Source organism: Rhinopithecus bieti, unplaced genomic scaffold (genome assembly GCF_001698545.2).
Source record: "Rhinopithecus bieti isolate Rb0 unplaced genomic scaffold, ASM169854v2 scaffold_38611, whole genome shotgun sequence".
Taxonomy (NCBI): domain Eukaryota; kingdom Metazoa; phylum Chordata; class Mammalia; order Primates; family Cercopithecidae; genus Rhinopithecus; species Rhinopithecus bieti.
The window spans coordinates 59,903-74,003 of NW_016815802.1; the positions used below are offsets into that span (position 1 = coordinate 59,903).

A 14,101-nucleotide genomic window follows, 5' to 3' on the forward strand; every position below is an offset into this window, starting at 1 on the left:
AAAAAAAAAAAAAAAAAAAAAAAAAAAAAAAAAGAAAATTACCAAGAAAGTACGACAGTGTTACTTCTAGAGGGAAGTAAGGGACATTTGGGGATTCTTCTGGGGTTCTGGCAACGTTTTTTTGTTTTTGTTTTTGTTTTGAGACGGTGTCTCGCTCTGTCGCCCAGGCTGGAGTGCAGTGGCGCGATCTCGGCTCACTGCAAGCTCCGCCTCCCGGGTTGACGCCATTCTCCTGCCTCAGCCTCCGAGTAGCTGGGACTACAGGCGCCCGCCACTTCGCCCGGCTAGTTTTTTGTATTTTAGTAGAGACGGGGTTTCACCGTGTTAGCCAGGATGGTCTCGATCTCCTGACTTTGTGATCCGCCTGCCTCGGCCTCCCAAAGTGCTGGAATTACAGGCGTGAGCCACAGTGCCCGGCTGCTTTATTATAATTATTCTTTAAAATGCACATAAATATTATTTGTTCTTCTAAATGAATGATGTCTCTCACGACTTAAAAATATCCTAGTACATCCAAATAGTGGAATACTATACGGTCATTCAGTCAACAATAATTTATAGTGTATTTAAAAATAACTAAAAGAGTATAATTGGAATGTTGGTAACACAAGGAAATGAAAAATGCTTGAGGTGGTGGATACCCCATTTACTGATGTGATTATTACATAACTTATGCCTGTATCAAAATATCTCATGTACCCCATAAATAAACACACCTACTATGTACCCACAAAAACTGAAAATGCAAAAATCTCAAAAGGACAAGACAGTTCTCTGCATGGCTGTGACACGGACATTGTGGAAAAAAACAAGGGAGCTACAATATGTTTAGTGTGCCGCCCTCCGTGGAAAAATTTTAAAATGTATCTGCTACATGCTGTGTAGACGATTTCTAGACCAAAACACAAGATCAGGTAACAGGTGGGCTAGTCTGTGGAAGGGGAGCTGGGCAGTGGTTTACCTTTTTTTACCTTTTGAATTTTGTACCATGTGCACATGTTATCTGTTCAAAAAATAAAATAATTCAAAATGATTTTGTTTTGTTTTCAGTCCCTAGAGCTTCCAAGATTTTTGGTTTCAAACTAGTTTCCTGCTGACCAGAATGAAATGGAGCCACATTCCAGCACAATGCACCTGCTGACCTCGTGCAAATCAAGGACCTTCTCCGCCCCTCTTTTGCTCCGCTGCAGAAGGGGGAAGCTGGGAATGTGCTGCTCTGGGGTCCCGCCACCTCCAGCCAGCCACTGTCTCCGTCTTCCCAAAACCTCCTCGTTGTCCCTCCTCTGTCCTCCTCCTCCATCCTCCCTCGCCCTGCTCTCCTCTTTTTTGCCTGAGGTTCATGCTGCCTCCTCACCTCTTGTCCAGTTTCTCCCTTCTCTCTGCTCCCTCCTTTTATCTTGCTATTTTGCTTCTCTTTCCTTTCCTCTCTTTTCCCCCTCCCCTTCCTCCCTGCTCCCTGCCTCATCTTCTCAGTCTCTCCGTTCTTCCTCTAGCTTCCTTCCCTCTCCAGAAGACCCAGCCCTTCCTAGAGCCCCAGAAGCCAGGGTTCATGCCCCAGCTCTCTACCCGCACATGCTATGCAACCCTGGGCCAGTCACTCGTCTCTTGGGCCTCAGTTGAATGGATGGCTGTCTTGGTGATGTGAGATCATAGGGTGGAAGCACCCAGCATGGTACCAGGCACTCAAAACTTTTTTTCTTTTCCTTTTTAAGGAACTACTAACTGTGAGGCTGTGGATTACCAAACCCTTCCTGTTCTTGGAATCTGGGTCCTACTATTCCCAAGAATTTGAATTACCACGGGTCCCTGGGGATGTAAGGGGATGAGGCTTCTGGTGCCCTTGGGGAGGGGGAGGAGCGGGAAGAGGAGCTGGGAGGACACTCTAGCATTGCCCAGAAGGCAGAGGACATTCTGCCTATTTCCAGAGGTTGTTGACTCTGGATCTCTTTTATGGACTTCCTCACCCAGGCCCCTTGAGCTTGGCCATACTCGATGCAATGGGATATCTTCCTTCTTCTGGAGCCTCTTGAATCTTAGGCCTTGGGAACACGTAGTCTACCTGGTTTCTTGGCTGCACCCACGGAGGAGAGCCCCATACTCCCTACTTAAAACCAGCAAAGGCTCCACAGCCATCCCTGTACATGACTCAGGCTCCTTGGCTTGGCACTCAAGGCTCTTTGCCTTCCTGTCCTGCTTTGCTTCCAGCTGCAAGGACGGTGACTCCCTGTTTTCCTGTTCTTTTCCTTTGCTTAAGTTGATTCTCAGTCAGACATGCCTTCCCCTCACACCCTTCCCTAAGCCATCCTATCTGGGACGCTGACCCCATCAATCGTTCCCAAATGCACCTTTGAGACCAAGTGTACCTGGCACCTCCCCTCTTGCCCCACTATCTGCTCACATGACCCTCTGCAGGCCTGTAAGTGGCTGGAGGCTCCGAGTATGCCTCATTCATGTCTGTCCCCCTTACTAGGCCCGGACCTATAATCCCAACATTTGGGAAGGCTGAGGCAGGCAGATTGCTTGAGCCCAGGAGTTCAAGATCAGTCTGGGCAACATGGTGAAACCCTATCTCTACAAAAAATACAGAAAATTAGACAAGACTACAGGTGGCACACACCCATAGTCCCAGCCACTCTGGAGGCTGGGGCAGGAGGATCGCTTGAGCCCGGGAGGTCCAGGCTGCAGTGGGCCGAGATCATGCCATTGCACTCCAGCCTCAGTGATAAAGCAACATTCTGTCTCAAAAGAAAAAGAACTGGCTGGGCATGGTGGCTCATGTCTGTAATCCCAGCACTTTGGGAGGCCAAGGCAGGTGGATCACCTGAGATCAGGAGTTTGAGACTAGCCTGGCCAACATGATGAAACTCCGCCTCTACTAAAAATACAGTAATTAGCTGGGCATGGTGGCGGGCACCTGTTAATCCCACATACTCGGGAGGCTGAGGCAGGAGAATCACTTGAACCCGGGAGGCGAAGTGAGCCGAGATTGTGTCACTGCACTCCAGCCTGGGTGACAAGAGCGAAACTCAGTCTCAAAAGAACAAGAAAAAGAGAAAAGAAGAAAGAAAAAGAACTATCATTTGATCCAATCATCTCACTGAGTATCTAACCAAAGGAAAATAAATCACTATATCAAAAAGATACTGCATTTGTATGTTTATCATAGGACTATTCATAATAGCAAAGATACAGAATCAACCTAAGTGTCCATCAATAGATGATTGAAAAAATAAAATGTTATATTGTATACACACACACACACACACACACACACACACACACACACACACAATGAAATACTATTCAGCCATAAAAAAGAACGAAATTATGTCTTTGCAGCAACATGGATGGAATTGGAGGCCATTATCGTAAGTGAAACAACTCAGAAACAGAAAGTCAAATACTGCCTGTTCTCATGTATAAGTAGGAGCTAAATAATGTGTACACATGGACATAGACTGTGGAATGACAGACACTGGAGATTTGCAAGGGTGGGAGAGTGGGGAGGCATGGTGAGGGATGAGAAATTACTTAAAGGGCACAATGTACATTATTCCGGTGATGGATAAACTGAAAGCCCAGACTTCTCCATTATGCAATCTATCCATGGAACAAAATTGCACTTGTACCCCTTACATTTATACAAAAAAGTGATTACATGAATGAATGAATAAATAAGCATATAAACAAACCAAAGCAAGATGACAACACACACATGAATGAATTAATGAATGAACACATCAAGCAGGGCCTAGATCTTGTGGAGTGGATAACCTTACACACCCCACAGCACCCAGTCAGCTGGGGGTTGGCCTTCTTGATGGGGAAGTGGGAACGAGGATGGAACTGATGCCAAGCCAGTCTGTCCCTCCCCTCATTTTGGGGAGAGGCCTTGGTCAGGTTCCTAGGGAGCCCTGAGGACCTGTGGCCTGAAGCCTTTGGAGAGTCCCAAGTGCAGATACAAAAAGTCAGTGAAGGTGGAAGTCAAGTAGATCTAATGGTGAGCCCAAAGCTGTGGAATTCTGGTGTTTGCTGCTAACGAAAAAACACTTGAGGCCTGGGAATCCACTGGCAAGAAGGCAGGCCTGTCTTAGTGGAGTGGAAATTTAAAGCAAGGGGCTAGATTATACAGGGGAGGACACTGAATGCTCAAAAGTTCCTTCCCAGCAGAGAGGACTCACCAGAGATCACTGGGACACACACAAAAAACACCTCTACTCATCCCTCAACCCTCCAGAAACGATCAGGAGCTCTCTGAAGGCAGGGGTCTTGTATAATACTTTTTTGTTTTCCTAGAGCTCAGCTTAGAGCCTGGAACTCAACATTGAGAAGATGCATAGATGGATGGATAAGTGGATAGACAGATAGATGAATGAGTAGATGGATGGATAGGTGGATGAATTAATAGATTAATGGGTAGATGGGTGGATTGGTGGATGGGTAGATTAGTGAACTGGTAGATGTGTGGATGAGTGGATGGACAGATGGATGGACGGATGGATAGATAAGTGGATGGGTGTATTGGTGGATGGCTGGATGGATGACTGGATGGATGGATGAGTGATGGGTGATAGGTGAAGGATGGATAGGTGGATGAATAGATGGGTGGAATGGTAGGTGGGTGGATTGGTAGATAGGTGGATGAGTGGATGGGTGAATGGGTAGATGGCTGCATTGGTGGATGGGCAAATGAGTAAATGGGTAGATGGGTAGATGGGTGGATGGGTGGATGAATGGATGGATGGATGAATGGATGGATGGATGAGTGATGGGTGATAGGTGAAGGATGGATAGGTGGATGAATAGATGGGTGGAATGGTAGGTGGGTGGATTGGTAGATGGGTGGATGAGTGGACTGGTGGATGGATGGATGGATGGATGAATGAAGGGATAGGTGGATGATGGATGGGTTGATGGACAGATGAGTGGATGGGTAGATGGGTGGATGAGTGGATGGGTGGATGGATGGATAGGTGGATGAATGGATGAGCAGGTTCATAGATGGATAAACAGATGGAATTGTGGACTGATGGATTGATAGTAGGTGGATGGGCTGATTAATGGACATATAGATGGCTCGATAGACAAGTAGATAAGCAGATGGGTGGGTGGATGAATTGATTGACAGATGAATGAACAAATATACGGACAGTTCGATAAATGGACAAATAAGTGAATGTATGGTGGGCTTGATGAATGGATAGCTGGATGGGCAAATAGACAAATAGATGCACAGGAAAACAGATGAATGGTGGATAGGCAAGAAAGGTTTGTAAACTAGGAAGGTTAGATTCATATTCAGGTATTGGCAAGAAACTGAGAAACCTGGGCTGGAAACAGAGCCGTAGGGATTTGAATGTGGTACTCAAGAAGCTGGGAGGGAAGGGTATAAGAACCCAGGACCGGCCGGGCACGGTGGCTCAAGCCTGTAATCCCAGCACTTTGAGAGGCCGAGATGGGCGGATCACGAGGTCAGGAGATTGAGACCATCCTGGCTAACACGGTGAAACCCCGTCTCTACTAAAAAAAAAAAATACAAGAAACTAGCCGGGCAAGGTGGTGGGCGCCTGTAGTCCCAACTACTCGGGAGGCTGAGGCAGGAGAATGGTGTAAACCCAGGAGGCAGAGCTTGCAGTGAGCTGAGATCTGGCCACTGCACTCCAGCCTGGGTGACAGAGCGAGATTCTGTCTCAAAAAAAAAAAGAAAAAAAAAAAGAAAAAAGAACCCAGGACCCTCTTCTGGTAGAAGAGAAGCCCATGTGAATAGACTCAGAGGGAAGAAAGAAAGGAAGAAAGCAGTACTATGCTGAAGACCCTACCCCCGAGCCCAGCCTCAGCCTAGGGACAGCCTAGGCAGTGGGGGTGCAGGGCCACAGGAAGAGGCAGGCCTGATAGCCTGCTAGATCGGAGCCCTCACCTAGCAAGGCTGACCCCAGAAAGTGGAGGCCCCAGGAGGCCACCCCTTCCAGCTCTGACCCCAATGAGGTGACTGTTGGCTACATAGGGATCTCAAAAGCAGCAGGCATTTGTTGGGTTAGAGCAAAAGCCTCCCAGTGGTGTGGCGGAGCTACACGTTCTCCCTCCCATCCTCCCTCCCCAGCTTAGCTCCCAAAGTCATCCCTCTCAGTCCCAGCTTCCTCTGGGTAGGGGGCCTGGACCCCATGGCTTCCCAGGCCAGCCCTTTGAGCACCACCTGCCCCAGCCGGCCAGAGACTTCCTGTATGTAGCGCAAGAGATTTATGCAAACGGGTTGGGGCGGTGATGTCACCCCAAGGGGACTATCTCCCAGCGGCAGGCCCTTCGATAAAATCAGGAACTTGTGCTGGCCCTGCAATGTCAAGGGAGGGGGCTCACGCAGGGCTCCTGTAGCTCAGGGGGCAGGCCTGAGCCCTGCACCCGCCCCACGACCGTCCAGCCCCCGAAGGGGCACCCCATCCTGAGGGGCTCTGCATTGGCCCCCACCGAGGCAGGGGATCTGACCGACTCGGAGCCCGGCTGGATGTTACAGGCGTGCAAAATGGAAGGGTTTCCCCTCGTCCCCCCTGTGAGTACCGGGACTCCTCCACCAGCCCAACCCGTGGCCCTCGGACGCCTGCCTGCCTGCCCACGAACCCGCCAGCCCACCCGCTGCCCTCCTGGCTTGCTATCAGTGGGAAGTCAGGGTTTCCTCCCTGGAACTCCTGGCCTGAGACCCAGCGAGGGGGCCATTGGCTTCCTCGGAGCATGCCCTGGCGGGCTGAGGCCGGGCCCACAGTGGGGCTGTGATCGGTGGGGCCTGAACAGTTATTTATAGACAGGGTTCGGGTGGCAGGCGGAGGCCGGGGCTCCTGGGGAGGGTGCTGGGCTGAGGATGGTGAGGGCGGTGGTAGAGAGGTAGAAGAGAATGGGGGGACTGGCTTGGAGGAGGCCGATCCCCTGGACAGGAAGGGGCTGAAGGCAGGAGGCAACAGGCAGCCTTGGCCCATGGCCTTGGGGCTCCTGGACACCAAGGCTGATGGAACTCTGGGTCCCCAACACCCAGTCTCGGGCCTGGCACAGAGGACATGATTGTTGACCAAAGGGTTGGAGCCATGGGCCCACAGGAGACAGGGGCTGGTGCTGGAAAGGAGCCAGGAGTGGAGCTGAGACAGTGCAGTTGAGGCTGGCCCCAGGGCTGGAGTTTAGGGAGAGGCGCGGCAGGGGACAGGGCTGGGACAAGGTTGGGACTGAGATTGGGGCTGGGTGGGACCTGGGGTGAGCATGTGACGAGTTTGAATGGGGGCTGAGGCTGGGACAAGGACAGGGACTGGATCTTGGGGGTGAAGAAGCAGGAACCCCAGGGAACCCTGAGAAGAGAAGCAGATCGCCAGTGCTCCTCACTCTCAGTGACAGTTGCAGCCTGAGGCAGGTATCAGACCAGGGTCCCTCTGAGAGGACCCTTCTCCCTTTTCCCACCCCATGACCTCTCAGGAGTAGGGAGGCTTGAGGGGAGCCGGGAAGGGCTTGGCAGGAGGCCCTCCTGACTCCACTTTCCTGGCCTAGAGGCAGCTCCCTTCCCCCACTGTGCCCCAGCTCAGAGCCACCCCAGGAGGCTGGGAGTCACCCCAGGCCTGACATCACACCCATCCGACCAGAGCCAGGCTGACATCCTGCAGCGAGGCTGCATTACCTGGAAACCCAGAGGGGCAGGCTCAGTGCTGGGCTCCTGGCCTCCTCACTTGGCCAGACGCAGGCAGGACCGGGCAGGACCAGCCAGCCCGCTGTGGCATCCACACCCTGACACCCCTTCCCACCTGGGACCACGAAGGGGGCGGCGCAGGCAGAAGGTGACGGAGGTTGTCTCAGGAAGAGCCAATTCTGCCTCAAGAAAGCCATAGGCCCACTGTCTCTGACCCCTGACCTCTCAATCCTGAACTCCAGGTGGAGCTGAATGGGTGGCAGAGCTCCTTGGGCCGTCCCTAGGCCCCCCAGCCCTCTCTGCAAGCTCCAGGGTCACTCTGAGTGTCTCCTGGTAGGGTGGGCTCCCAAGGCAGCCCCAGTCCCCCAAGCCCAGCCCTGAGGGCCACAGTGACTGTTGTGCAATCCTGGGCCACACACTGTGGGGGTGGGGAGGGCTGACGACTGTTGGGAAGGCTCCTGGGTGTGCACAGCCCTGTGTCTGTGCCAGTAGGGGGAGGAGGACAGGGAGGAGGGAGGAACGGGGGAGGAAGAGGAGGAGGAAAGAAGGAGGACAGGGAGGAGGGGAAGAAAAGGAGGGCAGAGGGTAGTGAGGAGGGGGAGGAGGAAGCAAAGGAGACAGGGTGGGGGTGGCGGTGAGGAGGGAAGGAGGAGGTTAGGGAGGACTCAGGAGGGAGAGTGAGGGGATCAAGGCCCTCCATGCACTCGGCCCCTGAGCCTGCCCAGGTGACCCCTGCACCAACCATCAGTGTGGACGGTCATTGTGGTGCCACTCTTGCCCAGGCTGTGTGAGAGGCATAGGCTGTGAGAGTGCGGCTGGGCAGGCGAGTGTGTGCTGTGCAGGTGAGTGTGCAGGTGGAATGTGAGTGGCTCTGGGGGTGTGAGTGTGCGTGTTGATGGCTGGAACATGGTGTCATGCGAGTGTCAATCAAGGAGACTGCGTGTGCGCATGAGCTGAGTGTACAATATCTCCGTGAGGTGGGTGACCTCTGAGTGGGTGTGAAGATGTGTGTGAGAGGGACAGTGTGCAGGCTCCTGCATGGGGGTGGGTGGGGGCTATGAGAGTGAGTCCACATGTGGGATTATGAGTGTGAGGGTGTCACAGGGATCGTGTGGACATGCACATCAGTGTGACCAGGAGAGGGGTATGGGATGAGGATGGGGGCACACAGGCATGAGTGTGAGTGTGAGCATGAGGTGGCTACGGGGAGTAGCCCAGCAGAGGGGGACCCTGGTCTTCTTCTGACCTCTGACCCCCAAGGTCCCTGTCACCCCTTTTCAGGCCTCCTGGGTCCCCTGCCCCACTCTCTGTCCCAATTCTAGGCAGAGGGAGGGCTGTAGGCCCAACACAGTCATTGAGCCAAGGAAAGTGGTGGGGACCCAGTATGCGGGGGTGCTGCAGGCCTGGTTGGGGTCCCCCGCACGGTGCAGGCCCTGACATCTCCTCTCTCAGCAGCCATCGGAAGACCTGGTGCCCTATGACACGGACCTGTACCAACGCCAAACGCACGAGTATTACCCCTATCTCAGCAGTGATGGGGAGAGCCACAGCGGTGAGTACGGGTCCTGCCACGCCCCCACTCCCCGGCCCAGCCTGGGCTCCTGGGGTCTGGAGAGAGAAAAAGAAGAAATGATTCCCAGGACCTCGTTGGAATTCTGAGAATCAGATCCAGTTTGCTCTCAGGGGAAGTGAACGGCGGCATCTTTGCTGCACCCCTGCACCTGAACCTCCATTATGGAGCCTCTGCAGTGTGTCAAGGCGCAGGGTTCATTTCTTGCATGATTATCTGCTGGTTCTGTCCTCGTAGTCTTTTTTATAAACAAGGAAACCAGCTTAGGGTGCTAGGAGACTTGCACAAGGTCACACAGCTGCTGGGTGGAACCCAGGTCTGTCCGCTCCAGGTTCTGTGCTTTGTCTTCTGCCCCTGCCTAACTACCCACCTCCTCCTCTTTGTTCTCGTCACTCTCTTTGTCCCAAACTCCCCGCCAGCATATCCACACTCCCTGCCATGTGTGGTTGGCAGGGTTTCCTAACCGTGGCACTGCTGACTTTTGGGTGGGATGATTCTGGGGTGGGCTGTCCCGGGCAGCATAGGAAGCTTAGTGGCATCCTTGCTTTTACCTACCACATGCCAGGGGCACGACCAATCATTACAACCAAAAATGTCTCCACCCATTGGCAGATCCCCCCGGGAGGCAAAATCACCCCTAAGTGGGAACTGCTGGACCAAAGGAAACCCTATGGGGACCTCTTGTTCAGCAGAGGCCGAGGCCCCCAGTTTGCTGAGGTGGGAGGAAGAGGCCTGGGCCAGGGGGTCCTTCTGTCTGTCCAGTCCTTCTGGGTCTGACTGTTCACCCCCTAGCCCAGCCTCCGTCCTGGAGCAAATTGAGGGGATGGGAGAGAGGCATTAGGTGCCTGGGACCTGAGCAGGGGGCTGTGGGAGGTTGCCTGAAGTGGATCTTGGCTTATTGATGTGGACATCCCTGACCCAAAGTGAGGCGGCCCAGTCAGTGAGGGAGTCGTCACTGGGGGATTCCTCAGGGCGTCTGGGACCCGGGCAGACGAGCAACTGGGGTGTCTGCACCTCAGAGGGCAGAGGCCCACAGCCTAGGAAGGTGTCACTCCTGAAGGCCACCCCTGTGGCCAGTCATGCCTGTAGCTCCATTCTGCAGATACACCTGTGGCAGTCTCAACCTGATGGGCCCAGCTAGGGATCCACATGTGCCTGGTTCACACTTAGGGCCCCAGATTCATCCGGAACTCAGACTGGAAGCCACATCCTGGGGGTAGGCGGATATGCCTCCAGACCACAGCTGGGAATGCACAGGCATCTTTTAGAATCTTTCAGGTCTAGAAAGCCTTTAAAATATCCTTTTTAATTCCTTCAAGCTTATTTGTAATTATATAAAAAACACATCCTCTTGGTGGAAAACCCAGGCAATGTAGAGAGAAAGTCCCCTCCTCCAACTCCATCCTCAGCTCTCCCTACCAGGGTGAAGAGCCGGGTCTGGGGCACTCACAGACCGTGCACCCACCTTCCCAAGCAGTTCCAGGACTCCAGGAGCTCCCGCTGGGCCCCAGGACAGGCGCCCCCTGGTGGCTCAGGTCCCCACAAACAGTGCTGCCCGGCCTCCTCCATCAAGGATGCATTCTCCCTGGCCCCAATCCCTCTTCAGTTCACTGGGCTTGGGTGCATTTCCTTTGGGCTTTTTGCAGACTCAGTTTTCCTTCCTGTAATATGAGGGCGCTGCCCACATAGCTGGAAACCAGTGAGCCTGGGACTGGGCCTGATGGAGTGAGCGCTTTAGAGAAATCATGTTTTCCTGGTTCAGGGCCCAAGCAGGTTCCTTATATCTGGGGTGGGGCTCTAGGAATGACTCCTGATTGGATGCCTGAGCACCCCGTTTTGGTCATGAGCCCCCAATTCCTCCAGAAACTCCACCAGTGTTCCCAGGTGTCCTCGGCCCTGGCCCTGTCCCACTGTTAATCATTGCCAATCAGGGCATTTGGGCTGTCCCTTTCTTTTTTTTTTTTGAGACAGTCTTGCTCTGTTGCCCAGGATGGAGTGCAGTGGCCCCATGTCGGCTCACTGCAACCTCTGCCTCCTGGGTGCAAGCAATTCTCTTGCCTCAACGTCTCAAGTAGCTGGGATTACAAGCGTGCACTACCACGCGTGGCTAATTTTTGTATTTTTAGTAGAGACAAGGTTTCACCATGTTGGCCAGGCTGCTCTCAAACTCCTGACCTCAAGTGATCCACTTGCCTCGGCCTCCCAAAGTGCTGGGATTACAGGTGTGAACCATCACGCCTGGCCGGCCCCCTTTTGTTTTTGAGATGGAGTCTTGTATTGTTGCCCGGGCTGGTGTGCAGTGTCATGATCTTGGTTCACTGCAACCTCTGCCTCCTTGATTCAAGCGATTCTCCTGCCTCAGCCTCCCAAGTAGCTAGGATTACAGGCGCCTTCCACCACGCCCAGCTAATTTTTTGTATTTTTAGTAGAGACAGGTTTCACAATGTTGGCCAGGCTGGTCTTGAACTCCTGACCTGGTGATCCACCTGCCTCAGCCTCCCAAAGTGCTAGGATTACAGGTGTTAGCCACCGCGCCCAGCCAGGCTATCCCTTTCTATACCCGCTGGAAGGTATTGTCCTAAGACTCAACCATAGAGACTCCCACACACTTCCGTCAATTCCTGCATGTCCTCTTTGTCCACATTTTTAGGTACCAAAGCTTAGTGAAAAAGCTTTGGCCCAGTCCTGACTCCATCACTCACCAGCTGTGAAAACTTGGGGCAAGTAACATAGCCTCTCTGAGCCCCTGTTTCCCCATTTATAAAACTGAGAGCATGAAAATACTTACCTCCTAGAGCTGTGATGATTCAGCGAGGTAAGGCATGTAATCGATGAGGTAAGGTAATGTGCAGAGGACAAGGCCTGTGCTAGCTTCACTGCATCCCCCAAGGCAGGAGGGACTAAGCGGCTGGGGAGTAGAAGCACAGAGGGCTATGTGAGAGACCAACTGGGTTATTTTCTACTGACCCAGGGAGCAGCCAATCTGCCACCCACCCCCACATCCAGGCACTCACCCTCCCATCCACCCACCTACTCGTCCATCCTGCCAGCCACTTCCCATCTGATCCACTTTTCCTCCCTATTCCATCCGTTAAATAGTCTCTGAGAATATGCCACGTACCAGACACTGCTGTAGGCTCTGGGAAGTCCATGATGAGCACCCAGACACGGCCACTGCTCTCACAGAGCTCACCCTCCAGCGAGGGGATGGGGACATAATCAGACAAACAGGCTGGGTGCGGTGGGTCATGCCTGTAATGCTAGCATTTTGGGTGGCCGAGGTGGGTGGATCACGAGGTCAGGAGATCGAGACTATCCTGGGTAACATGGTGAAACCCCGTCTCTACTAAAAATACAGGCGGTGGTGCCCGCCTGAACTCCCAGCTACTCAGGAGGCTGAGGCAGGAGAATCGCTTGAACCCAGGAGGCAGAGGTTGCAGTGAGCCGAGATCGCGCCACTGAACTCCAGCCTGGTGACAGACAAAGCGAGACTCCAGCTCAAAAACAAAAACAAAAAAAAGAATCAGACAAACAGACCGTTTTCCACAGATGTAATGCGGATTGTCTACATGGGGGGCTGCTTTCATGTACGTGGTCAGGGAAGGCCTTTGAGGTGGCAGCTGAGCTGAGAAGGAACTCGTAATTCACATGTGACCGTAGGTAGGGGAGAGGTATCCAAGGTCAATGCAACAGAAAGTGCAAAAGCAGAAAGGACCCTGACAGAGGACCAGAGAGGCCAGTGAGCACAGGGCAGGGGACAGAAAGGGAAGCCAAAGGGGTCAGCGGCTCATGCAGGGCTCGAAGGCCATGGCAGGCGTTTGTATTTTATCATACACACAATGGGAAGCCACTGGAGAGTTCTGAGCTGGGAAATGACATGATCATGATCTGAGTAACCTTCTATGTATGTGTGTGTGCTGAAAATTTAAATACATTTACAAGTTTTTTTTTTTTGAGCTGGAATTTCGCTCTTGTTGCCCAGGCTGGAGTGCAGTGGTGCTATCTTGGCTCATTGCAACCTCTGGCTCCCAGGTTCAAGCAATTCTCCTGCCTCAGCCTCCTGAGTAGCTGGGATTACAGGTGTGCACCACCATGCCAAGCTAATTTTGTATTTTTTTAGTAGAGACAGTGTTTCACCATGTTGGCCAGGCTGGTCTCAAACTCCTGACCTCAGGTGATCCTCCTGCCTTGGCTTCCCAAAGTGCTGGATTACAGGCATGAGCCACCACGCTTGGCCTTTTTTTTTTTTTTTTTTTTTTGAGACAGAGTCTCACTCTCACCTCAGCCTTCCGATTCACTGGGACTACAGGGGCCTGCCACCATGCTCAGCTATTTTTTGTATCTTTTGTAGAGATGGGGTTTCGCCATGTTGCCCAAGCTGGTCTCGAACCTAGGCTCAAGCGATCCACCCACCTTGGCCTCCCAAAGTGCTAGGATTAGGATTACATGTGTGAGCCACTGCGCCTGGGCAAAATCTTCTAATTTTATTTTACATATTTTGGGGTTTTATTTATTTTTTGAGATGGAGTCTCACTCTGTCACCCAGGCTGGAGCGCAGTGACGCAATCTCGGCTCACCGCAACTTCTGCCTCCTGGGTTCAAGTTATTCTCCTGGCTGGGCACTGTAGCTCAGACCTGTAATCCCAGCACTTTGGAAGGCCGAGGCGGGCAGATCACGAGGTCAGGAGATCGAGACCATCCTGGCTAACACAGTGAAACCCCATCTCTACAAAAAAAATTAGCCGGGCTTGGTGGCAGGTGCCTGTAGTCCCAGCTACTCGGGAGGCTGAGGCAGCAGAATGGCGTGAACCTGGGAGGCGGAGGTTGCAGTGAGCCGAGATCGCGCCACTGCACTCCAGCCCGGGCGACAGAGC

The 14,101-nt window shown here is 52.9% G+C and overlaps 2 protein-coding genes across 3 annotated transcripts in view; both read left to right on the plus strand.

The window, feature by feature from the left end:
• Positions 1-2,552, plus strand: part of LOC108516313 (translation initiation factor IF-2-like) — a 36,659-nt gene extending 34,107 nt beyond the window's left edge. Inside the window, exon 6 of the mRNA XM_017853721.1 lies at positions 1,051-2,552. Within this exon, the coding sequence (XP_017709210.1) occupies positions 1,051-1,097 (47 nt within the window). The 3' untranslated portion in view covers positions 1,098-2,552. The remainder of the gene's footprint in view (positions 1-1,050) is intronic.
• Positions 2,553-6,271: 3,719 nt separating this feature from the next.
• Positions 6,272-14,101, plus strand: part of SPI1 (Spi-1 proto-oncogene) — a 25,881-nt gene continuing 18,051 nt past the window's right edge. The window contains exons 1-2 of one of the 2 annotated variants that reach the window (XM_017853733.1): positions 6,272-6,544; positions 9,110-9,209. In XM_017853733.1, coding sequence (XP_017709222.1) covers positions 6,500-6,544; positions 9,110-9,209 — 145 coding nt within the window. In that variant the 5' untranslated portion in view covers positions 6,272-6,499. The remainder of the gene's footprint in view (positions 6,545-9,109; positions 9,210-14,101) is intronic. The other variant, XM_017853734.1, reaches the window with a different exon arrangement.